The 25,857-nt window shown below is 35.7% G+C and overlaps 4 protein-coding genes and 1 long non-coding RNA gene across 14 annotated transcripts in view; 3 read left to right on the forward strand and 2 right to left on the reverse strand.

The window, feature by feature from the left end:
- The window catches only part of LOC100647858 (trichohyalin), a 68,570-nt gene extending 57,154 nt beyond the window's left edge, over positions 1-11,416 (forward strand). For all 7 annotated transcript variants that reach the window (XM_048408327.1, XM_048408328.1, XM_048408329.1 and 4 more), the window contains 6 exons: positions 274-1,246; positions 1,365-1,918; positions 1,998-2,158; positions 2,223-2,370; positions 2,447-2,628; positions 2,818-11,416. In XM_048408327.1, the coding sequence (XP_048264284.1) occupies positions 274-1,246; positions 1,365-1,918; positions 1,998-2,158; positions 2,223-2,370; positions 2,447-2,628; positions 2,818-2,896 (2,097 nt within the window). In that variant the 3' untranslated portion in view covers positions 2,897-11,416. The remainder of the gene's footprint in view (positions 1-273; positions 1,247-1,364; positions 1,919-1,997; positions 2,159-2,222; positions 2,371-2,446; positions 2,629-2,817) is intronic.
- A 339-nt stretch (positions 11,417-11,755) lies between these two features.
- On the forward strand, positions 11,756-19,168 carry LOC100644448 (adenylate cyclase type 10). The gene is made up of 30 exons (XM_048408481.1): positions 11,756-11,825; positions 11,905-12,087; positions 12,202-12,477; positions 12,576-12,699; positions 12,755-12,912; positions 13,004-13,141; positions 13,206-13,425; positions 13,499-13,802; positions 13,867-13,994; positions 14,077-14,264; positions 14,377-14,423; positions 14,569-14,985; positions 15,057-15,148; positions 15,215-15,397; positions 15,437-15,524; positions 15,576-15,688; positions 15,730-15,935; positions 16,005-16,154; positions 16,267-16,348; positions 16,426-16,643; positions 16,722-16,880; positions 16,960-17,075; positions 17,139-17,462; positions 17,521-17,657; positions 17,723-18,012; positions 18,082-18,280; positions 18,375-18,514; positions 18,594-18,705; positions 18,788-18,926; positions 19,022-19,168. Exons 1-30 carry the CDS (start codon positions 11,756-11,758, stop codon positions 19,166-19,168), a joined length of 5,148 nt encoding a protein of 1,715 aa, XP_048264438.1.
- Positions 19,169-20,132: 964 nt separating this feature from the next.
- On the reverse strand, positions 20,133-20,859 carry LOC100651209. Its single transcript, XR_002308016.2, has 2 exons — positions 20,717-20,859; positions 20,133-20,599 (listed from the first exon to the last, which is right to left on the reverse strand). It is a non-coding gene; the product is annotated as an uncharacterized LOC100651209 (long non-coding RNA).
- Positions 20,860-20,954: 95 nt separating this feature from the next.
- Positions 20,955-22,620, forward strand: LOC100650409 (ATP-dependent Clp protease proteolytic subunit). 3 transcript variants are annotated; one of them, XM_012311967.3, is made up of 5 exons: positions 20,955-21,092; positions 21,461-21,547; positions 21,661-21,795; positions 21,904-22,294; positions 22,354-22,620. In XM_012311967.3, the coding sequence occupies exons 2-5, from the start codon at positions 21,509-21,511 to the stop codon at positions 22,515-22,517; spliced, it is 729 nt and encodes a 242-aa protein (XP_012167357.1). In that variant the 5' UTR covers positions 20,955-21,092; positions 21,461-21,508; the 3' UTR covers positions 22,518-22,620. The 3 variants fall into 3 exon arrangements, with proteins under 3 accessions (XP_012167357.1, XP_020720072.1, XP_048264290.1); XM_020864413.2 differs by lacking the exon at positions 20,955-21,092 and having other exon boundaries at positions 21,407-21,547; positions 21,904-22,024; positions 22,112-22,294; XM_048408333.1 differs by lacking the exon at positions 20,955-21,092 and having other exon boundaries at positions 21,407-21,547.
- Positions 22,621-23,190: 570 nt separating this feature from the next.
- On the reverse strand, positions 23,191-24,829 carry LOC100643288 (protein limb expression 1 homolog). Of its 2 annotated transcripts, none has more exons than XM_048408332.1 (4): positions 24,673-24,829; positions 24,108-24,295; positions 23,694-24,040; positions 23,191-23,617 (listed from the first exon to the last, which is right to left on the reverse strand). In XM_048408332.1, the coding sequence occupies exons 2-4, from the start codon at positions 24,262-24,264 to the stop codon at positions 23,213-23,215; spliced, it is 909 nt and encodes a 302-aa protein (XP_048264289.1). In that variant the 5' UTR covers positions 24,265-24,295; positions 24,673-24,829; the 3' UTR covers positions 23,191-23,212. The 2 variants fall into 2 exon arrangements, with proteins under 2 accessions (XP_048264289.1, XP_012167356.2); XM_012311966.3 differs by having other exon boundaries at positions 24,634-24,815.
- Between the last annotated feature and the right edge of the window lie 1,028 nt (positions 24,830-25,857).

Below are 25,857 nucleotides of genomic sequence, written 5' to 3' on the forward strand. Positions count from 1 at the left end.
GAAAAAGAACGAGAGAGATCACTAGAGAGAATGAGAGAAAGAGGAAGTCAAATGGCACGTTCGCAGCCATTCGGAGACGCACCCTTACGTCGTGCAGTACGAAACATTTCGATATACACGGGTCAAAAATCACCGTGTTTTTCCCCAACTCCCCTACGACCGTTCACCTACCCTTTTCGTTCAATTTTTCTTTACGTTCACACCCGTTGCCTTCGCACACGCACCACAACGCCTGTCGCAACGTCCACGCGCACCGATGCACGCACACAACAGCCAGAAACCTCTGGAACCGCTCTCCAAAACGCCAGAGAACGCGAGGAATCTAAGAAAATTGAGCTGGAGACGAAAGACCGGCGAATATCGGAACTAGAAGTGAAGGCATCCTCCCTGGAGAAATTGCTAAAGGAGCAGTTTGCTTGTTCGAAGAAGATGAAGGACGCTAAGAACTTCAGTTTGGAGGATAACGAGAGCTGGAAGAAGGAGTTGGAACTGAAGAACCAAAAAATTGCCGAACTGAAGGATCAACTGGCAGTCTGTAAAAGCGTGAAGAACAGTGACAACGAATGCACCCAAAACTTGAAATTGGTGGATGAACTAACGCAAGAGAAGGAGTCCTGGAGGAAGGAGATGGAGGTGAAGAACGAACGCATATCGCAGTTGGAAGACGAAATAAAAACCCTCAAGTGTTCGACGAGAGTGGAATCAAAAAAATGCAAAGACAACGAACCTAAAGTACAAGATAACGACGAGACCTGGAAATTAGAAATTGAAACGAAGAACCGACGAATCGTTGAGTTGGAGCAAGAAATGGAGTCCCTGGAGAATTTCCTCAGGGAACACGCAGATACCGAAAGCGTACGAGATCTAGAAGTCGTAATCGAGAGGAAATCGAGAAGAATAGAGGAACTGGAGGACACTGTAGCCGAGTTCGAGGACTTTCTGAAGCAGAATCCCGATGTAAAAGAGCTGCATGATCTTCGTTGTCAAGTAACCGCCGGGAATAGACGAATTCAGGAATTGGAGAGGTGGATTCAGAAGAACGGCGAGAATAGAGAATCTAGAATCAATCAGGAAAGGGTTGTCGAATTGGAAGAGATGGTCACGCAATTAGAAGAGTACGTGAGGAAGCACAACGTTGATGTATTGAAAAGAAAGTTACAAGATCGTGAGTGCAGAATCGATCAATTGCAAAGTCGAGTTGGGTATTTGGAAAAGGAACTGTTGAAAGTCGAAGAAAAACATCGAGGTAAGATTGTTTCAAAATCCTAATATTAATCCTGATCCTCCGTTCTTTGTCTTTTCTGAACGTCCTCAATTTTGGTTTAATAATCGCAATCAATTATTAACCGAGTTCCAATTTGCAGGAAAAGAAACACAAAAGGACCATGAAGAGGAAGGGGCGACCATGAAACCAGACGATCCTCCTTGCGCTCAAGTGATCCAATGCGCAGAGGTGCTTGAAACGGAACAAAAGATGAGGAAGATGGAGCTTGCCATATTTGAGAAAGATAACAAGGTTCAGGAATGCGAACAGCAGATCGTTGAAAATAAGGAAGAAATAACGAAACTCGAAAAGCAGGTAGCTACTCTGAAAAAAGAACTAAGTGAGTACGACGATATCGGGGTTCTGAAGGAAGAAATCAGAGTGAGGGATGAGAGGATTCAACAATTGGAGGATGAAGTAGACTCCCTCGAAAGAGCCTTCAGCGAAAGGATCGATTTGGAGCAAATTGAGGAACTGGTAAATGTGATCAAGGAGAAGGAAGACAAGGAACGACAATTTTCGAAAGAATTGATGGAGAAAAGGAACAGGATCGAGGAGCTCAGCGAAGCTCTTCGCGAAAGCGTTGTGATTACAAGCGACAGCGAAAGAAAATTGCAAAACGAGGAGAGAATGAAGAAGGAAGCTCTTCAAAGGGTAAAGAAGACCAAGGCATTTGAGTAAAGCGCTTTGTAAAAATAAATCATGATCGTAATTTGTTGTTTTTCTCTTCCAGATAGCTAAGCTGGAACAAAGAATTGCCTCGATGCAATCCGCTTCAGCGTTAAAGTGCATTACTTGTCAACCCCTTCTTTCGAAACTGCACAAATACGAGAAGAAACTTAGAAGCTTTACCGAAGAGAGAACCATGCAACTCGAAGACCTTCGTCAAATGAAGTAAGCAATTTCGAAAAGCGACGTGTTCTTATTAACGATCTTTATAAAATTATTTTGTCGACAGACGAGAAGCTCTGAAAGCCGCAGTCTCCGAGAAAGACGCACACTTGGCTCTGCTAGAACTTTCAGGGCTAAAAACAGTTGCTCAATCCGAGCAAGCGGATCAACTGAAAGCAGATAAGAAGAGATTATTAGAGAAGTTGAAGAAAGAGGTACTTTCTAGTTCTTGATGACTGATTGGAATGAAAAAGGTATATTTTCAACGAGGAATAAAAATTTATGTTACAGGATGAAGAAAGCATCGAATTATCGGTGGAATCCAGTCCATTTTGTTCAGAGGGAACGCTACAACTACTCACGAAGGTTTTGGAAACATCCGACGACGACGAAGAAGAAACATCGAACGATCGTCGCAGTGATTCAAATTCCCCACGACCGGCTACGACGAACGGCGACAGTTGTGCTGATTCGTGAGTTTCTTTTTGTTATTAGTTACTTCACATAGTTTGATAAACACGATAGCACAAGTTCATCGTCATAGTAGCCGATAGAAGTGAAAACAAGAGTGCCTAAATTACCGTAGTTAGTATTACCGAAACGTTAATACAAGAACACTGTAGAAGGATTCTCCACGAAGTTGTCGCGTTATTTCCCCGCAGAAAGAAGACATCGAAGGAATTGGAATCGAGAAGCAAACGAGAGCTGGCGGGCAAGAGCCACCAACAGGATAGCAGATAAGTAGACCAGGCCACGTACAATCGTAACGAATGTAGAAAGCGGAAACGCTATCGATCTTCTTCGTTTCTTCGATGTTGTCACGTGCACACACACACGCAACCGTAGAAGCCATCTAGAGCATTTCTAGAGCCTTAGAGAAAAAACAAAAAATCGGCAAACAGGCAACCAAGATACCTCATCGACATCGACAGCGACAATACAACAGACAGCATTCCCGTGTCGTTCATCATTCATCATTTATTATCATCACGATCATCATAATCATCATTATCGTCATCCATCACTTTCATCCACAGTACCATCGTCCACGTTGCCCTTGCTACAATTCCAAGGAATCGGCCAAGGAGGATCGTTCAGTGGGGTACTGGTAGCTCACGATCAGTTTTATCGAATTAAATTATACGTGGCTACACTTTTGCCTGGATTTTCCAGAATATAAGGCAAAATCGATCGACGGAATAAAATGTTCGATCGATCGGAAGCGTCACTAAAAAGAACGCGTGTGTTCGTAATTTGTATCGTTTCGATGAAGCGAGCGATGCGTCAAAGTATAGAAGTTGTTGTTTTACGAAGCTCAACGGGTTTTTCAGGGGAGTTTGCTCATTAAACGATAAAACGAAACAGGGCGTCAATGGAAGATCGGCTACACTTGTTACGATAGTATTTAGGTAGTTTTCCAGTAGATGAGTTGATTGCATGTCCCAGAATCATCCGTGGATGCTCTGTTTCTGATACGAATAATATACGTTTGTTTATTGGTTAACATTAATTTTTTATAATTACGACGTCGAGTTTCGTTCGAGCTTAGATTTTTATCATTTTTGCTCTATGTAGACATAAAATGATATTAGAGAAGGTGAACACGACGTAAGGGTAGCAGATCGTATTTCATCCTTTGGACAGGTGACTATAATTTGAATATCAAAGAGAAAAGACAGAGAGTAAAGGAAAATAGAATCACCCTTTCGCAAATATTCTTATACGTTCGATATTGATTTAAAATTAGGAGGAACGAATTTAAAACCATAGGAAGTTGCTTGTCGATCAACTCTGCGAGCATCGTACCCCCTTCTGTCATTAATCTTTTCCCATTGCCGCAAAAAAGAGCAATCGATCGAAAGAGAAAACGAGCATACGAACAGTTTCACTCCTTTCTATTTTTTTGGATTTTATGTCACGGTGTCCAAAGATCGTCGTTGTATAACGGGCGCTAGAACTCTAGTTGAAGGAAAGCAAAAATAAAAAGATAGTAACGAACGAGTAAAAAACAAAGAAAATAAAAAAGAACAGAACAGGAGGTATAGTTAGATCGAAGATATAGTTAAGAACGAAAATAAAATGCGCAGTACGAGCGATAACCTGCGAACTTCCATTGAAGCAATGACGTATGCGAATGGGCCGATATTGTTTCGAGGTTTAATGGAATGCACGAGGGCGACTGAAAGAGAAATTCGAGTCGTGACGCTGAGTAGCTTTCAAGATGACAATAAACGAACGTTTCGTGCATGCTCGATGATCTTGCGATGCAAAGATTAAAAAACAAAAAAAGATACAGAGGAAGAACGAAGTAAAAGAAAATTCGGACGCACGAAAAAAACGCACTTTTCTCTCCCATCGGAGGATTCGTAGATCTATCGTTCCGAATCTTCAACGCTGTAGACAACCTATAGAAAATATTGATCGTGAAAAATGAAGCACGAGTTAAACGAGAGATTTTCTTCTAGGTTCGTAGAATCAAAACTTTCATCGACTGAACTACGTGTGTATCGTGTGATAGATAATTTATGGCATCGTTACAGAGGGTGTAATGTACATATTAATCGTGAATTACTCTACGAACGTATGTATACAGTTGTAGAATACTATTATAAATGCGTCATTGGTATGTTAACCGAGCTACGATTATGGTAATGCGTTTAGAGAACTGTTAACGCATGAACGACTTCCATATAGTTTCTCAGCCCCATTTACTCGTCTATTTTATGTTGACAGTCGTGCAAATATTTATGGAAATTGTTGGAAAGCCTTCGTTCATCGACCGATAGAACGATATTTATTGAATATTGTTATGAGATCTTTACACGTGTAAATAGTCACGAGTAGATACGTATATCTATAGATGAGATTTAGAGCATTTATAGCAATTTCGTGTGAAGTATGTTTACGATTTGTTTTACAAAAATCTGGATCCCTCCAGTTTATACTTATTCTTCTTTACACTGTTTCGTCTTCTACGTCTTTTAGATATTGTTGCAACTCTTGAAAATTCATCAGTTTAAGCTAACATTATGGCTTAATTATTTAATTTTCTTTTCTTTTCTTCTCAAATCAGTTAGAAGGAGCATCGAATTAAAACGAATATCGCTTCTTTAAAAATAAGTTTTTCTGTGAAAATAATCTATATAAAAGCAAGTTGCACCGATATCTAATCGAGCTTCAAATAGAAAGCCTAACGGTGTGTTGATCGAATGAAACGCGTCGATTTTACTTCAGACTCGACTTTCTATCGAAAAATTGTTAAAATGAACCACTATTACCATTTATTATTCTGTACTACTAGTTCCAAAAATAATGCTCGATCGCATCCACGAAACCAAAGCAAATATACAATTGGTACGAAATCATCGAGCGTTTTCTTCGTGCGTCGTCGAAAAACGCATCCAGGACACATGTAGGGCTACAACGATTGTCTAAACGAAGGAAGGAGATCAGAGGCGCGCCCTTTTTTTGAAGAAGGGACGCGTGTCGAAGAGACACCGGTTAAAGTCACTGTTTCCGGAACGAAGTCGAGGCACTAAGCCCTTCGTGAATTCAGGTAGTCAACTCGATGATCCCCGATGATTATCATAAACTACGTTCGACGAGAAAACGATGGACCGAAGTTGTTGGACGCGAGCGTACGTTGTCCGTGTGTTCGTAACGCGTTATGATAATCGTCGCGATCGTCACAATTTCGCAGGATCCGTTCTCGAGAGAGTATTTTTTCTCGGCGTGCAGCGAGTAAGAATTTTCAGCGACTTATTTGGTACAGCACTGAACAGGAGAGCTAAGAGAGAAGGATAAAACCCGAGGCACTAAAAAGGACAGAGAAACTAGAAACGAGTCGTTTGTACATAGTCGTGTGTCGATGTTTCTCCGATAGCCCTGCTCATGATGACAAAAAAAAAAATAGCGCGCCCACTTGTGGTCCCCGCTGGTTCTGTACCCATTCCCAAGCATACAGCTAGTCTAGAGTTACCTGTATTATGTGTACACATAGTTATATCTCGCTAAACGAATTTGTCGAGCATTTAACACAGTCTAACCTACGAATGCTAACGCCAGATGCATGATTATTGTATACCGGGCCGCGATTTCGCGCGGGAACGAAGGGACACGCGACCAGCAAAGGAAGCAAGAGCACGTCCAACGAAACCGTGTAAAATCTTCGCCAGAAAAAGCGTTCACGCGTTAACCAAGCCGATAGAGACGGACGATAAGTGAAACGTTTCGCTGCGAACGTGCGATTCTTTCTTCGAGTCGAACATCCCAGGCCATCGTGTTGCGAATTGAACGAAAAATCTGCGAGCTATCACATGGATGAAGTTCGTCGTTTCGAGCTTCGAAGAGAAAGGAAATTTCATGAAGGATTAAAAATACGAACGGCGCATTTTTCGTCCAGTGTCCGCTCGCCGCGTATACATATTATATATAAATGAAGTATACATATATCGTCGTGTCTGCCGTACGAAGAGTTAAGTGACATGTTGAAAGTGTAAAATTTTATCGTTAATACTTTAAAAAGATGCTCTCTTTGATTCGTCGATAAAACGCTCTTTCTCGTTGCTAATACACGACACACCTTTTTCCCGTTCGATCTCTGACGCGAACCTTTCAAACAAAACGAACCATCCTTTCGAAAGACTTAACACTCGCGCGAATTCTACTGACCTAGAAGCTAGATCACATGTTGGAATCGATGGGCATCGGATCGTAAACAGGGCAGACAATCGTCGAGAACGACATTATAAGCGAGAATTAAACGCGCAGCAATACCTCATCGAACGGCTTCTCTGCCCTGTGCAATCGAAAAAACGGCGTTGGAATTTTGGTCACCGACTTGCATCCAGTCGGAGGAACATCCTACTTTCCCTCTCGGCTCGAGCGTTATTAAATATCGTAAGACTAGCGTATAGAGCACGCAGTCTCTTAATTCGTTTCCTATGCGTCCATTAAAATCACCGACGCTCCTACCCATTAAACGCTGGCAGAATCATAGTTTTTTAATTCTTTAAAGTATATTCGACCAAAATGGAACAATTCAACGAACATGATGAATGGTAAACGCTAAAATTTCTTTAAAAAATAAGCGAGGGCGAAGACTCTCTGGTAAAATTTGTTAAGACATTCTAAGGAAAATTTAATCCAGACAATCGAACGACGACGAAACTGACCAAACCAACCAATAATGATAATCAAAGACACTTCTTACCTGATCTACTTCGTTTCTGCGAATTCTAATTTTCTAAGCGCGAAATATTCTTATTCGAAGCTCTTACATAAAGATAGCTCGAGATTATTTCAGAGGGTTTTCGTTCTTCGGTTCTGATCTATGTTCTCCGAATTATCGAGTCGAGAGAGGGACAGGAAAAGAGAGAAGAAAAGGAATAAAGGTTAGTAAACGTGTGCCACCGTCATATCAAGCCTATATCATCGTGTTACATTATACATATTATATATATATATAATAATAATATATATATATATATAGCTAAGCAGAAAAAAAATTAATATTATCGTTAATTGACACAATTGTTAACGTGGAATGACTGCGTTTCGTATGCATGTGTGTGTGTGTATGCGTGTCTGTGTGTGTGTGTATTGGTGAGCAAACAAATAAAAGAAGTCTTTCTTTCGATCGCTCGAGAATTGAGAAGGCCTGAGAGCAAGTTTTCAAATCTTAAAGATCTTCTTACTGGCACTCTTTATTGTCCGAAATATTAAACTAATCACTTCAATCAGTAATAAAACAATCACTTTGACATTTATCATCGTATCGTCTTTATTAGAGATTTTAAAAAAGGTTGTAACCGTAGGATGTAATCCCGCTTTAATAATTGATTAATTATCTTGAATTTTAAGACTGTTTAACGAATAAATGAACAGGCGAATGCGTCGAAAAGCTTCGATATTACAACGTTCTAATTAAAAATAGTCTGTCCTTTGAGATACATTGAGTATTTAACGAAAGATATAAAAAGAACGACTGACGAATGTGACGAGCAGAATTTCTCGACCAGTGCGTCGGGATTCTCGCTAATAATACAATTAATGCTATTAAAATCTCTTTAAAAACGACGTATAACGAAATGCGGCTTCAAATACGAATACTAGGAAGAGCGGAGTTTCGTTACTTTCTCCCATCTTCGAACTTGAAAGAGGAATCAGTAACAAGATGAAACTAACCCTTTATTTGGAAACGCTAGGACAAATTTAATAATTCCTTTTAGATTATTCTTAGAAACGTATACTCTACTTGAATGAAAGATGGCCAAACTTCGAAATCATACAACTTGATAGCTCGTTAGGCGATACGAATCTTTAGAACTCATAATTAACTACATTAAAATCTATGTTTCTAAAAGTAGGAAATAGAAATTTAAGGGTTTCTTGAAACCAAGTAACGGATCGACAGATTGCCCAGCGAGGAATTGCTATAGGACAAGAATCTGAGCGAGTAGGGCTACCTACCAGCCCTGCAGCTTGAATCGTTCGTGCCGCACTCGAGTGATCCTAAGCTGAGACTGTTCCGTGGAACACGAGCGAAAATGCGACGCGAGGAGAGCGAGTATCGTGTGAGCACGTGAACGAGGCCGTCTCGATATTATTTTTCGACTCGACTGTTTAATATCTACGATGAAAAAACATTTTTATGTGAATATTGCGTAAGGAAAGTCGTTGCGGCGTAATCGACTCGCGTTGGAATCGCGGCCATATATCTATTAAAAATTTAACCGATAAAAAAATTTCGATCGATTTCCTTGCCAGTGGGCTGCGCGATTGGTAAAATAATTATCAGAAAAATAAATGCAGGCCGCGAATCTCACGGGAAACAACGCTGCGACGGCGTCGCTCCTCCCGCCCCCTTTTTTTATTCTCCAATTTCTACGTGTTTAATCGTTAAGCGAAAAACAGCTGATATAAGCGACAGAGAGGATGCGAGAAGTAAAATGAGAGGGAAAGGGGAAACGAAAATGAAGTAAAAAGAAAACTACGCTGATGCAGCGAAACGGTGAAGGGAATCGAGTATCGAACGCCGATTAACGTTCGAGTTCGATCATTAATTAAAACACGCAATACGATTTTCGACCGTGTGTACATACCTAAGAGAACGATAATAATGCGTGAGTGTGAAATAAACACGTGAGAGACGAGTGAAACGAGCGAGAAACACAGGTGAGAACGAGACGAGTCGTGTTAAGCCTAGTCTATACGACGCTTAATTAACCGAGCGAACCGATGATCGACAGGGATCGAGGGATCCTTTCCTAGTGCCATTTCTTTCTGCGTTTGTTTCTCTCGAGCACGTGATAGGAGTCCTCGATCGACACGGATCGCCCTGGGATAAAAGAAAAACGACGAGGCTAGAATAAGTTTATCGAGTAAGCTAATATAAGTTATTTGAAAAAAAAGAAGAAAAAAAGTAAACCGTTTATTGAAGTACATTGTTGCAACTGCCATGCTGTGTGCCATTATATAACGAGTCACGTTTGTCGTAAAAAGCAAAAAAAAAAAAGAAAAAAAAACAGTGTAAAATGTGGAATGAAAAATCTCTTGCGCGCGTTCCCGTCTGTCTGAATTTCTTCGTTACACCGCTTCAAAAAGGTGTCATGGCCCGTTAGCCTTCGTTCTGCGTGCGAGACATCGTTTTTTTTGCACATTCTAAAACGCTATAAGGGCACTGAATAACGTAAAGCGACCAAAAAATGATAAAGCATAGGCAAGGAAATTCTATACGTTCATGCCTGAAAACACGAATCATCTAACCAAAGTTCAAACAATTTACAATTAGTATATCTATTAAGAATGAGAATTCGAAGGTTTTCCTGAAGGATATGAAAACTGAAGACATTTGTCGGTATAGCTTTTCGTAAGCTGGTTTCAAAAGACTCGCGTATACTTGCCTATGCGAACCGGCGTATACATTATATCAAAGATCGAAGCACCATATATAAATATGACTATTAATATATACAAACATATATGTTACCGCGGGTGGGCACGTATACGTTGTTTTCGTTGAATCTCGAGTCTCCATCGCAGGCGAAGAAGATTTTTCCAATAAAAAAAAAAAAGAAAAGAATATTAGAAGAGAATGAAGTAACGGGCAAACAGCGCATGAATTTACATGGATTCGTCGCTGTACTAGGGAAACGTAAAGAACAAAAAAAAAAGACATTTTTTTTAATGTATCCGCCGTCGATGTACAATTAATCGCATGCGCGTTTAATCGATGTAACGCATTCAAGATGAGATAATATCGCGACACTCGATTTAGATCGAGGTCCCTTGACTAACGTTTCAAGCAGTGTCACGTATAAAAACGAAACGCAAACATAATACATCGTGGGAAAAATCGACTAAGAAAACTTTTTGCGGTTGTTGCAGCGTTCATTTCCCAATAATTCTTGTATTATTTAGGGGAAATACCGATTAACCGGTAACTACACACTTAACACACATTTGCAGTTGGTGAAATTTTGTAACATTGTCCTTTTGGTATCTCAATAGATGAACGGCATCGAAGTCGACATATCGATTGCGAAGAAATCTGTACATATAATTTCCTTTCTTTATCTTTCACGAGTAAGCAGTGTAGTTGCTGATTAATGGTAATCGTTTACAAAACTATATACATGTAATGATACTGCTATTTCGTTTTACGTGTACGTATCACTTGTAAAAATGATAAATCTACATTTTCAATGAGATAACTACGTCATACACACAACGTAAGACTAATGTGTTCATCGATCATGTTACAGACATTAATATGTGTTGCGTGAGAACAGCATGAAAAAGAAAAGAAACAGATCAATAGGGGAGAAGTAATTAATTTCTTAGAGATCCACGCAAAAAGGAATTCCTACATTCGTGAAACTCGATTTCGTGTGTCGCGACGTCTTAAAGAGATAGCGAGTATAATCCAATTTGTCAGTTGGCAGCCGACGGTGTGAGGAATGAACGAAAGAGAGAGAGAGAGAGGGAGAGAAAGAGAGAAAGAGAGAGAGAAAGAGAGAGAGAGAGAAAGAGAGAAAGGGAAAGAAAGAAAAATAGAGAGAAAGAAAGAGAGAAAGATGTAATTAAGTAAACCAAAGATGACGTCGACCCACCATAGATTCAAGCACAATAAGGAACTAGTAGGGCCAGGCACAATAAAATTCGGCCGTCACGTTGTAGGCAGCGATCTGTTAGAACGACAAGTCATATTAAGTATCTATATAGCGAGACTATTAAATAAACACATATTGTCTATTGTCACGGGAAGTGTATTCATTGTTAAACGCTGACCCCCTACTCCGAGACTTTGATTATAGACCTGGCATTGAATTGAATAAATACACTTATGAAAGAACACAAAGCAGTATTATATTTCTTAAACCTTGTAATAGGCGAGTCTATTACGATATAGCAACCACTTTGATAAATGAGGACATAAATTTAAAGAATCAAAGTAGCGATGGAGAATACAATATAAATCTATGACTGTACTGAAGTTGCCCGATAAAAGAGGATCGCTTAGGGTAACGTTATTTCTTCTAATAAATCAAACCTATAAATAATAAATTAAATCAGAATACATTTTGTTAGGGATAAAATATGAATAACCAAGTGTACAATCCTGCTAGAATTGCGCGAAGAGAAATTCGTAAAAAGCTGAACATAGGTGGTAAGTTAATGTAATTAGAATTTGATATCATTAAATAATTATTTTAATAAAGCCTAAAAGTAATTAACATATATCCAAGTGTTCACGCTAAAAAGGAAATTCGTGGACCATTCCGAGGAGAATGAGTTTAAATCAGAGCAATTAAGACTCGAGCATCACACGAAAATATTCGCTTCGATGTGTCCGGATGAGATTCTGGATCACTATAACGATTATAATACCAGAATGTACTACACCACTTTAATGCTTGGTGACATATCAGGTATAACACGATGACGATTCCATTCTAAATAAAAACAAATTTGCGGAAACATGTAAATATAAAATTTAGATTAATAATCAAACAATAAATAACGTAAAGATGTTCCTGATAAAGGGTTTACAGACCTCGCTGAGAAATACACTAAAGCCGGAAAAGGCGGACCTTCGAAACTGACAGAAACCTTGAACAGTTACATCGGCGCTATGGTACAAGAAATACTTTCCCACAATGGTGACGTGTTGAAATTTTCTGGGGATGCGTTTATCGTGATGTGGAAGCTCCATGAAGGAATGATGATGCGAGACTTGGCCATAGCAGCGATGCAAACTGCTTGCATCATTCAGAAACATTTTGGGTCCTATAATACTGAAGTTGGAGTGACTCTTAAGGGTTTGTTCAACGAGAAAAAGATATCTCTCGTTATTATTATTATTATTGAACATTCGAGCATTCGCAATTTACAACAGGTTTCTAATATTTTTTTATAGTGAAATTAGCTATTGCTTCTGGAAAGACATACTTCACATCTATCGGAGATCCCGAATCCATGTCACACTATATTATCACCGGTACACCAGTGTGGGATGTGAAATTCGCCGAAGGCCTTTGCCGGTAATCAGAGAAGACTCACGTTAGTGATTTATAATTTTTATATTAATTTTATTAGAGGAGGCGATATCCTAGTGGCTCCTAGTAGCTGGCAGTGGGTTAATCCAAACGAATATGTCCATGAAACGCTTCCAGATGGTATACACACGCTTATTATATCTTGCACGAGCATGTGGTATCAAGCTAAAGACGACGAATTAATCACCAGTACAGATGGTAGTATTAGAATTCAAATATACCTTTGTCGTCCAAGTCTTTCGTAAAAGTTTTATGAAATCAAAAAATATATCTTTCATACTTCACATAGACGAAGACAACGAATATGAACCGGATTTGTATGATTCGATGATAATTCCCAAAATAGATCCTGAGTCTAAGATGGTGATGATGAATATAACTGGTACAACTTACGAGAGTGGAAAATTTAAGCAAGTCGATTACAGCTGTAAGCAGAACAGACTGTCATATTCTTAGAAAAAATTCGATGCTTAAAAATATAATGTTTTTAGTACGGCCTAAAGTTATAAAGGCAGCACAAGCTTGTTTGAAAGAAGCTTTACGAAGCTACATGCTGAGACCAGTCATTCGGTCTACCGAAATGGACGAACCATTGGAATATCTGACCGAAATGAGACAGGTGGTGATTCTCTTTATCAATGTAATCACTTCCAACGTAGGCAAAAATCAATTAATTGCCTTAGTGAACTTTGCTTATAAACTAGTGTGCAAGTAAGCCTATTTCCTTCTCATCGGGCTGTGATCTATTTTATCGATCAATCTTCCTACGACTTTTCGACTGAAGGATCGTCGATGGGGTGCACGGATGCGTGAACAAAACGTCACTCTTCGACAAGGACTTAATGTTCCTTTGTGTGTTCGGTTTACGAGGCGACAAACACGAACTAGAATCGCAAATCGGTTTAAGATGCGCGTCGGAGTTACGATCGAATCTCATAGCGATAGAAAATGTGAAATCTGTAACGGTAGGCGTGACAACGGGAATGACATACTGTGGAGTCGTAGGGCACATTTTACGGAGAGAATACACCGTGATTGGAATATCAGTGAACAAGGCTGCGAGGCTTATGGTGGCGTATAGAGACAAGGTGAGAGTTAGTGTATAACCAAATATTAATTCACCGAAGGAAAAGAAAAACAAAGAATTGCTAGGTGGTCTGCGATCGAGAAAGTTTCCTCAATTCTCACTTAGAGGCGAGGCACTTCATTTTACAAGAACCAAGATACTTAAAAGGAATCACCAATATCGGACCGATATATGAATTTCAGGAACAACCAAAGTAATTCTATTCCTGGTATTAACATTTATTTTATATTAACATTTTGGGGACAAGACTACTGAATTCATGTCTAATTCATTAGGTACATTGTATCAGACTTAGTTTTCAGTAAGTATCCTTTACTTGGTCGAACCGTGGAACTTAAAATTTTTAGAAGGATGCTAATGAGACTCTTAGAATATTCCAAGAGGAGTGAAGCAAACCGTGACGCTCGACCAAAATATAATACGCTTATCATAAAGTACTTATCCTTATTATTTCGCCATTACAGTTAAAACATTCTATCGAATAATATACATTTTTCAACCATCGTAACCACAAAGAGGCGACCCACGAATAGGAAAGACAAGGTTATTAGATGAATTCACGCAAAACATTCCAGTGGAAACGCGCTATAATTACATTTCTTTACAAGCAGGGGATAACAAGGTTGACCTTTTCAATTGCTATAAAATTTTAGAATTTAATCAATAATCATCAGTATTAACATTTCATCGATAAGATATTTTTAATATAAAATAGAATGAAATTTAAATGTAAGCGCCAAAGAAATGTGATTTATCTCTTAGAGTAGGCCCCGTACAACTTGGTACATTTATTATTTTCAATGCCTCTTGGTTTCACCCGCACTTCTACGCGAAAAGAGCGCGAAGACAAACTGCTTTTACGACTGGGCAAAATGAAGCACACGTACTATCTGTGTGTTTTTAATCAACCCTTCAATGTGCATTTCTCTATCACTCATCGTTACAACGCTCTCACTGATATGGACAAACAAAAGCTTTTGAGAAAGTTCCTATTGAAATTAATGAAAGGCTGTTTCGAAGAATTGTGGGTGGTGATCATCGATGATGCGGAATATGTCGATCGAGAGTCTTTGGAAATCTTCGATGTCCTTACAAAAAGAGACAAAATATTCTTTACACTGACTATTGGTCGGAAATTGAACACAGACTTTTCCTTATATTTAAATTTTTTGCACAGAGCGAAGGTACTTATTCATTTGCTTTTTTTTCGAATATGAATCGAATAGCAATGAAGACTTGAATTGTTCGTTAAAAGGTAATTGAATTGATGGGGATAGACAAGTGGTTCCATGCTGGCTTAGCATGTCAGATACTTAACGTAAATGGTTTACCTGCCGAGCTGGAAAAGTAAATTGAATAAACTTGCAGATTTGACAAAATTCTGTCACTGATCTTATCTCAATTTTTCTAAAGACTGATACAAGAAAGAAGCTTCGGGAATCCTGGCTGGATCGAGAGTTATTTAGTGAGTCTTCTCCAAGTCGGTGGTTTAGAGATAGTAAATATAACGAAAAGGGAAGCAAATATAAAGGGCTATGTGTTACCTCCTGTATCTATGTTGGAAAGGTTTACTCGAAAACATATACTTATGCAAATGTTATGAATAAGTACTAATCTCGCGGAATTTAAAATCAGATATATTTCACCTGTAATGGAAAGAGACAGATCTAGTCCTATCGATTATCGAAAAGACAGATGGCAGATGTACAGAGCGAGCTTCAAGGTACGTTCTTACCAATCTTTTACATGAGATGATAACAATATTTTATTTCAGGACAGCATGATATCGTTGTTGGAGGAAGACATGATGACTCTAAAGAAACCACATTTGAGTATCGACAATGAGGAAACCATAATCGCGATTTGTAACATTGCCGAGAACTTCATGTATGAAGAAGTGGATCCTGAAATTACGATGGATGGTAAAAAGAAATGCTAATCCACCAGAATAATATCATATTGATAAATAAGAGGAAATATCTTGTTACGTTAGCTATGATATTGAAGCTTTTCGATTCGTTGACACCTCTTGATCAACTTCTCTTGAAATGTGCCTCAGTGATCGGGGAAACGGTGAATAGACATATGCTAGAAAGTTTAATGTCCATCACTCCTAAAAGAGAAATCGGTCTTGGTAAAACACGTTTATTATTTACGATATGATAATGTTTACTTGACCATCTAGAACTGTACGACTTATTAGCTATTACGAAACTCTTTGAAATACGAGTCTTCGGCTGTGCAATTGGGGACTTCTCCAAAAATGTGGGCCCTATAGTATTTATAAAAAATATGCGAAATCCTAATTCAGAGATGGACGTATTCTGCAAGTGTATCGGTCTCACTATTCCAGGTATTAATTGCGATCAAGAACGAAAGCAGTTAAGGGAAATGTATAAAGTTACACATATATGTAAATTGACTCGATGACTTGACTTAACTACTGCAGAGATGTATTTTCTTAGATGAACTGGTAGATTTGCCAAGATATGCTTCCTGCGGCTTGATGAGATTTAAGATGTCAATGTTTCGTGACACCACTTATCAGTACTAATTTAATTAATTACAAGATAATTATTGATATTAAAAAATAATCACATAATATTAATAAAATATTCATGAAGGTTGCTTACGGAAAATCAGAAGATAGAATTGCACAACCAGGCATTGAAATATTTGCAACACTATACAAGACGTTGTGTTTCTTGCGGAGAAGGTCAATTCGCAAGATTATTGGGGGAAACATCAAACAAAGAAGATAGAAAGAAAAAAATGACAGACATCGATGAAATGTTTGAACTGGATTATAACAATGAGGCTGTTAACAAGGAAGACGAAAAAAGTAAATTGAAAAGTTTTGAAAAACCCTATCAACTTTCGATAATTTCTTCTCGAGTAACATTGATTTTATAACATTAAGTAATAGAGAAAAAGGAATTACTTTCTTGCCTGAACCTATTTCGACGTGTGGAAAGGAAACCGACGATAACGTTTTCGGATGTAGATTTTTCTAACTGCCTGTGCGAACTGATATTGATGACAGTCTATACTCAAATACTCGACCATTGTCGTGGCATTGGTAAGTATTGTTCTTAATTATAACTCGTCCAATTAGTAATTACAATTTAACATAACGTGATTAAAACATAACATTTCAGGGAATATTGAAAAGACACTCACTGCTCTTCTAGAATTTGCAGAAATTTGCTTGATGAATTGTAATATACCTCAAGCTCGAAAGCTTCTATCAGAAAGCGAAACTGTCCTAGTGAAGGTATACAAATTTCTGTTCTAAAAATTTAATATTTATGTAATCCAACACATCTAATACTTGAAGCTATTCGAATCGAACGAAGACGAAATAGTTCTTTTACCCTATCTCACTGCGAAGATACAGACTCTTCAAGGACAATGTTTTCTTGAAAGCGGTTCCATTTTCGAGGCCGAAGGATCTCTCGAAATGGCATTGAAAAATTTAGGATACAGATTTCCAAAGCTAGAAATGATGATCGATCTGAACTCGCTCGCGCAATTGATGAACTTAAAAATAAAATTGATATGTTCCAAGAAGACAGAGCTGCTAAACAGTCCCGAAGGAGACAATGTGGATTATACTAAACAATTATCAGAATGCTTGGCGCAAATGTTCGAACTCTTCAGGGTAATTGACTGAATTGAAATTATGTGAACGTAAAACATATTTATACTGTTTTATATAGTTTAAAGGGATGAAGAAACACGCTCGCTTAGCAGCAATGTGGGGTTTGAACGCAGCTTTGGAATCTAACAAAGATTTGTACATTCTCTGTACATCGTTCACCAACATGCTAATCACAGCACATATGTATCAAGACAGGTGAGAATTTTCAGATTATGATCGAACATTTGATATTATGACGAAACTTTTATACTATTCTACAGATATATAATTCCATATTTGGAACGAAGAGCTATCAATATTTGCAACGAAAGCAGAGAAACACTTGAAGCTCAAGAACTGAATGTGATCGTTCAACTTTACGCAGGAATATTCTTTTCTCGCTGGATAAGGGGACAGATCTCAAAAGCTATACAAATCGGTTTCATTTGTAATAGGATGGCCAGTGCGATGGGATCCACATTCTTGAAGCTGCTGGTACTACCACGATTAATTCATTTGCTGATGATCTCTTGCCGACATCCGGAAGTAGTTACTCAATTAAGGGAATTAGGTAATAAACTACCTAATTATAATTGTTGATACCTTTGATAAAATTCGTAAATATTCTATATAATTATAGAGTTTATATCTCATCATAATTTTGACAAATCTGGACGTACTTGGTATTATGCACTTTGCGCTGACATCCATTTAGATACTGGATTAACAATTCTTCCTTTCCAAGCTTGTGAACAGTACTTTCTTCAGGAAGGCGAACAAATGATCAGTTTACATGATCCGGAAGCGGAAAGACGATATTTCACGTCGATGTGGCTATGGTATCTACTCATAAATTTTCGTCTTAATTTTTATAGAAAACTGAAAAATATATCATTAACATCAAAACAAAAATTGGTAACATTTGTCTGTAAGGTGTATTAGAACTGAAGAATGGGAAGCTGCGAAAGTATGGAGCGGTAGAAACGTGGAGAGCATTAACATAATGGATGAACATATAGTTGCAGCAACAATTACTGCTTTAAAGAAGCTCGAAGGCCTGCTAATTCTTTATGGTATATATTTTTTTACTTCAAAGTTTAAAAGCATTTATTGCAAAATTCTTGGGAATTTATTAAAGCGTTATCTGCATAGTGCATAAACTAAATAGTCGAAATGCTGATGCAGCTATTACTATGATGGAGATTAAAAACATATTTAAAGATACAAAGAAAATGAGCAAAATTGTTGAAATCATAATTCCCAGGTATACTTTAATATTTATTAACAGCTTCAATTCTAAATGAGTAAATTATAATATTGAAGTGAAATATTTGGTATTACTATAGATATATGTTGCTGAAAGCGTATTATTGGATGATAAAATCGCAGAAAAGTAACGCAATAAAGATTTTGAAAAAATTACAGAAAGTATGCAAAAAAATGGAAAACAAAATGATTTACGCATGGGCACTACATTGTGAAAAGGTTTCTATCAGAATCTTATCTAATGATATATTCTTTCTACACCTTTTTTTAATTATGAAAAGATAAAATTGTACAAAATGTTAAAACATTTCCAGGTTTGGTCAGGTGGAATCTCTTCTGTACATACAGACAAATGGAGAGAAATCGCGAACAGTAAAATACTAGATAAATGGGATGAAATCAATGTTAATAATTCAAATATGATAATCTTTACTTTTCCCTTACCAAAATATCTTCTTTGACAACTTTTTATTTTTAATTTCAATTAAAATGAATGTAATTATACAAAATAAAATAAATATTATAATAAAATATTGTCGAAAACGAAAATTTGTGTCTACTTCTTTTTTTATTGTAATCTGTTTATGTGCAATCTATCATACAATGATATTTAGCACAGACTGTATAGTTCAAATTTTAAATAAAAAATGAAACTCAAAACAAATGACAATGGTAAAACTCGACGATCAATTTTCTGATTTTGTGTGCTTTGGGATACTTGTTAAAATCATACGTAAAATTAATCAAAAAAACTCTGATATTAAAATAGCCTGTTATAAACAGGGTATTTAATAAAATTAATACTTATATATATTATTAATACCATAATAATATTATTAATATTATACTAGCAAGTAATGTAAATACAAATTTTATACAAATAAAAATGCAAACTGCACCTTCACCTTCAAGTAAACCATTAACAGGTTGTCAACTAATTTTACCAACCTTTCCTACTAATTCTAATACGGTATGTTTTTTTTAAAAATATATACTAATAATTATAGAATATTTTCCAATAGTAAAATAATATGTTAACAGGTTTGTTATTCTACTATTCTTCCCTTTGTACCCACAATGCCTAGAGGTTTTGCAAGCTATTATAATAAATATCATCCATATACAACACTACGTAATATCTGCACTTTTACCTGTCCTCCTTATAGTAAGATATATTTTTTAACCAATGAACATAATATAATACAAAAACGAATAAAAAATAACAATATTGTTTTTTTCAGCATCTAGTGTGTATAGATGCTAAGTACAATTTTCAAAATAATATAATATAAATACTATATAGGCAATTAAATAAAATTATACTTGCATATTATTAATATACAGTATCATATATAAAATACATAAAAATCTATATATCGATGAAAAATTTATTGTCATGAGAAATATAAATTAAATACATATGAATTTTTATCGTAAAATGATTTTATTTTAAAGTACAATTCAAATGTTACCTTTTGTATATAACACTCTACCATTCCCTTACTTTACCTTGGCAAGCATATGTCAATTTCCATGTTTTATATTCCTTTTTCTTCCTTTCCACTTGATTGTGCCTTGGTTTTACCTTACATTTTATGTATGCCCTATCATTTCTCCACATTAATAAGCAATGTCTACACCTTCGTCTTAATACAGTCTTCATTTTCAAACCACATATGATATTATACATTGGTAGTGATGGTTGCAATAATATTGAACTAATTTTATTCATATACATATTTGACAAATTATTTGAATATTGTTTATCACATATATGGTGCATATTACGATGTATAATTTTTGTGAATGGTTCCATTGATGATAATTTTGGAGCCATACATTTTATCGTTTGACAGGTAGTTCTGAATAATGAATATATATTCATTGCTGCTCTGTAAAAATATTTTTGCATATATATACAAATTTCGTAATTTAAAATGATAAGATTTCTACGTTCAAACATAAAGTTAACCTTAACTAGGAAATGAAGTAAAATTGATTTTACTAACCAATGGACTTCGATGAAACTGTCATAAGATGATAATATTACAAATAGAAATTTGCAATAATTCATAAATTATTTAAATGTTAAACTTCGCTTTTCTGCTGTACTCTCCTTAGTTATACTGGCTTCACTTATGCACACAACAAACTTAACGTTACATAACCACAATTATATACGATCGTGCGTATAACAAAAACATTAAAGACCGTTCACATGTTTTTAATTAATTATATAATATATATAAAGTTATTTTAATCGTATATTATAAACGTAATATTCTATGCGCAATCAGTTAATCAATTCTACGATACTTGTCATAATGCAAATGAATAAAACACACTGTATAAAGAAATGCCCTATTTACGTCGCACTTAGGACAAGTTAGTTTCGACAGCCATTTTATAAAAAAATTCTTTGTAACTGGATAAACTGGTTTGTTCGAATAGAGACTTGAAGATAAAAAATGAAATATATTAAATATTTCCTTATATAAAGAAAGTTAAATCAAAAGAAATAAAATATAACCTACAACCGCCAAAACCAATAGTATGAAAAATGAAGTATTTGGATTATCTTATTTTAACCGTGATACAAATGATGCAACTGTATTAATGAAGAGACTTTTTTTCATGTCGTTTAATCAATCGTAATAACAAATTTTTTATTTAGGTTATGTTTTATTCTTTAGTTTCTTAACAAAGATCTCTCAGACTGCTTATTAGTTTGTTATGTAAAATATTGTTTGCAGTAATATATATCCGAATTTAATGAAAATAATAAACGTGAAATTATCAAAATGTTGTTAAAAAAAGTAAATAATTTACTACAAATTTTTGTAAGTATTTTAGTATGATAATATTTATTTTTTTGTTTTTAAATTTTCAAAAATTTGGTCTAGCAGTATTATTACATTTTCATAATTAAGGCTGAATATTTCTAAATTTGCAGGGGTCTGGTCAGAAAGTATGCAGTAGGTACCTAAATTTTATACCTGTAGTCGTAGAACAGAGTGGAAGAGGAGAACGTGCATATGATATTTACTCACGTCTCTTAAAAGAAAGGATTATTTGTTTAATGGGCCCGGTGTGTACCCTGTTCCTTTTAATCCATTTACATTTAAACTCTTCTAGAATTTATGATTTATCATTAATTTTTTAATTAAAAAATAAAAAAAATTATATCATTTTATAGATCACAGATAATGTGTCCTCTGTAGTGATAGCTCAACTCTTATTTCTTCAATCAGAAAATAGTAAAAATCCAATTCATATGTATATTAATTCACCTGGTGGAAGTGTAACAGCTGGGCTTGGTATTTATGATACTATGCAATATGTTTTACCTCCTGTTGCAACATGGTGTGTAGGACAAGCATGTTCAATGGCAAGTTTATTATTAGCTGCAGGAACAAAGGGTATGCGTCATTCATTGCCTAATGCAAGAATTATGACACATCAACCATCAGGAGGTGTGTCTGGCCAAGCTACTGATATACAAATACAAGCTCTAGAAATATTGAAGCTTAAAAAGCAAATCAACCATTTATATGTCAAGCATACAGGCTTAGACCTGGAAAAAATAGGTATGTGAATTTGTAAAATCATGTTAATTAAATGTTTACAGTACATTACAATTTTACAGAACGCTGTATGGAAAGAGATAATTTCATGAGTCCTACTGAGGCAAAGGAATTTGGAATTATAGACAAGGTATTATCTCATCCAATGCAAGAAGAAGAAGCAGAAGCTGAAAGCACAAAATTATCTTTGAAAGAAGCTACCATTGAAGTTACTAATCAACCTTGATATTAGGGTTAAACAATACATGTGCTTAAAATTATGAGATTTTATTAAAACATGTATTTATCGATATCTAAAAATAGTAATAAAATATTTTTAAAACAATTTATATCATGTATATAACTATTTAAGTACAGCAAATCTGTCCATGTTTTGTAAATATCATGTAAATGTATAACATAGAATGATGATTTCATAAATGATAAACATATGAATTGATGTTTTGATAAAAAACCATTCATATTTCTTTTATATTCCTCAGGCAAGCAATACATCACCAAGCATTCTCGCTATATGTCGAACATATGTAGTACTATGATTATGAGGCGGAAGGAGCATAAGGTTGTAACGGAAGACGAGATTTTGTATCGAAATATATCTATATACAATTAATAATTAATTTTGATTTGAATGGTTTGTCCAGCAAGTATTTTTTTATCGCAGTTTAAAATAGCAGTCACGCATTTAAAGTATTCTTAAAAATACATTAAGTTTATAATTCCATTAATGTTCTATTATCACCAAAAATACTTCATAAAAAGGACGGAATTGATTACGTGTCTCAATGCTAGACAACAATAAAGCACTTCACAATATAGTGACATTGTATGTCATTAAAAATATTCCCCTAATACCAGCTTTTGCAAAACCAGTGTCGTATCTTTTTTTTGCATGTAAATTGCACGATCACTTTGTAAAAATCACTGAGGGCATACTTGAGCATGTGCAAGCATTAATATATCCTTTTTTTCTTTAGGAAATCTAAGTTCTCTTCCAGCTAAACGTGCTGCTTCAAGTTCTCTTTCAGCTAATGCCAACTCCATAGCAACAACGCCGCCGCCGCTTTCATGTTCTCTTGCTACCCAATCTAGCGCCATTTGACTACGCATATCATCATCTAAAGCTCGGTGACTGTAATGAGCAACTACTTCTTGTCTGCTACATTGCCTTTCTCTCATTGCTTTCAAAGACCCATTCCAATGAAGTAATTGGAAGACCGTCATTAATTCTTGAAATTCTAACATTGTTCTCCCACGGTTGCATTCCAACATAAAACGAAATGCACCTATACCTGTATTTGGATCTTCTTTCTCATCTCCATTCCCCTAAAAATTAAACAGTTCATTTAATATAGTTCCCATGAATAATAAATATACTCAAAGAATAAAATTAAGAGCATACCTGTGTTTGATTGCCAACACTGTTGGAAGATGCAGAGGGCTTAGCAAAGCTAGCTCTTGCTTCTGCAACAGCTTTCTCTATGAAATCATCTGTTATCTTACGTGCTGGATGTTCATTGAAAACAGAATTCATTAAAGCAATTTTTGCTGCTGATCTACGAGCTTCAGCTTTAGTGGGGCAATTTTGAAAACTACCAAAGCAAGATCCGCCAGGGAGAGTAACATAACATACATAAGGTGGACTGGTACCAGGTACAGATTCATAAATAACTAATGCTCCGTTTCTTAGCTCTGTTCCTCTACTTTGTTTCATCTGCCAAAACTCTTGCAAAGCTTCTACCACATTTACTATAAGAAAAAATGAAATAATATATAACAAATTTAATATTGAATAAAAAGAAAAAAATAGTAATACCTCTTCCGTAGCCTTGAGTATGCTTAGCAAAGCTGTTAACAACTGCTTCTACTGCTTCCTTTAACACTTGCTTATCTCTGGCATCTACCAAACCACCTGTGATACCCATATTTTCAGGAACACGAGATTTTGTTTTAACTGGCATTATGCCCTGCATCACCTTTTAAAAGCTCACGTACATTTACGTCCTATAAAAGTAATAATTATAATTCTTTGATTGAATAAACTACATAATAAAAAAAACTTCAGATTAAAAAAAAGTAGTTGTTGGCGAAATATAAATGAAATTTTTGTCTCGATATTGAGATTGAAGACTAGTCGATCATAAAACGAAAGAAACGAACAGATGAAGTAAAGAAATTTTAGTTACATACGTAACTAAAGTTAGCGAAACAAGATTAGCAAAGATTATCTTTCTGAAACGTTCAGTATGACAGGTCTTGGATGTTATACAAACGACGAAATGGAGAAGGAATTGCTACGACACCGGAGAGACCGAATATAAAAAGAAACCCTGGTGACCCACCTGCAGAGACCCGAATGCCCAGGAATTCGTATAACTTACTTTCTGACCCAGCGCTACGGGATCAAATTGCAATACACATATAACGTGTTTAATGGCACCGGACCACTGACGATTTCCAGAAAACCAGGGCTGTCTACCTCGGTCAAGTACCCCATGGTACGATGACACTATCACGGAGGATTGCCAACTGATTATCAACATTCTCTACCAAGCGCAGTGTCGGATTCTATGAACAAGGAACCCATGCCCAAATGTACACTTTCAATGTTATATATTAATATATCAATAGAAAAGAGAGAGATAGCGGAAAAAAGAGGGAGAGAGAAAACATATGGCCAATAATAAAATATTATTTTAAATATACATAAATTTGATATTAATTCTACCTTATTTCGAGAACACTACAAAACTATAGCTATTTAGAATTGTAATAAATTGAAATATTTAAAAATACTTATTATTGAATGATTAAAAAATTAAAAATATAGATTTGTTACGTTTAATTGTAGTATAAAATATATTTTAATTATTCCTTCATATATCATAAAATTAATGAAAAATATATAAAAATATAAATACGACAATGAAAATGTTTAAATAAAGTAGATAACTCACTGATCCGTAAGATTACACATGCAAATAGAGCGCCATACATTAGTTGCTGTTGTTACTAGAAATTATAATACTCAGTTGATAAAAAAGAACCAGTCAAAAAGTAATAATCATATTTATCATTCTATCACACTTATTATTTCTGGATCATTTTCAATTCAACAGAAACAAAATAACGGGACTAATAATGACTAGAATTAAAATTAAGTATGATCATAAATACAGAAGAGATACGGGAAACTGAATACTACATACTTAGACTAATTAGAAATAGACTAATAATTTAATCAATGTTCTACAATTAATATCATATCATTAGAATATTTTCTTCCTTTTAGACAGAAATTTTATTTTCAATTTTAGAGAGAAATAGGATAGATGAGCAACTGGAAAAAGGTTATCAACCGCTAGTAAAGTTGCAATCTTACTCTGTGTTGAATTAGTAATGTTGGAAATGACCAACATGGTAAAGAGGCCTTGAAGTCCCAGACATGTAAGACAAAAAATCCATTGGATGATAGATCTATTCTGTATTTCGTTTGTGGCTGAATATAATCTCAGATATAACTATTCTAAATCGTAGATGGCGCAAAACAGCTAATTTTTTGCGAG

The sequence above is a fragment of the Bombus terrestris genome, chromosome 9 (assembly GCF_910591885.1).
Source record: "Bombus terrestris chromosome 9, iyBomTerr1.2, whole genome shotgun sequence".
NCBI classification, from domain to species: domain Eukaryota; kingdom Metazoa; phylum Arthropoda; class Insecta; order Hymenoptera; family Apidae; genus Bombus; species Bombus terrestris.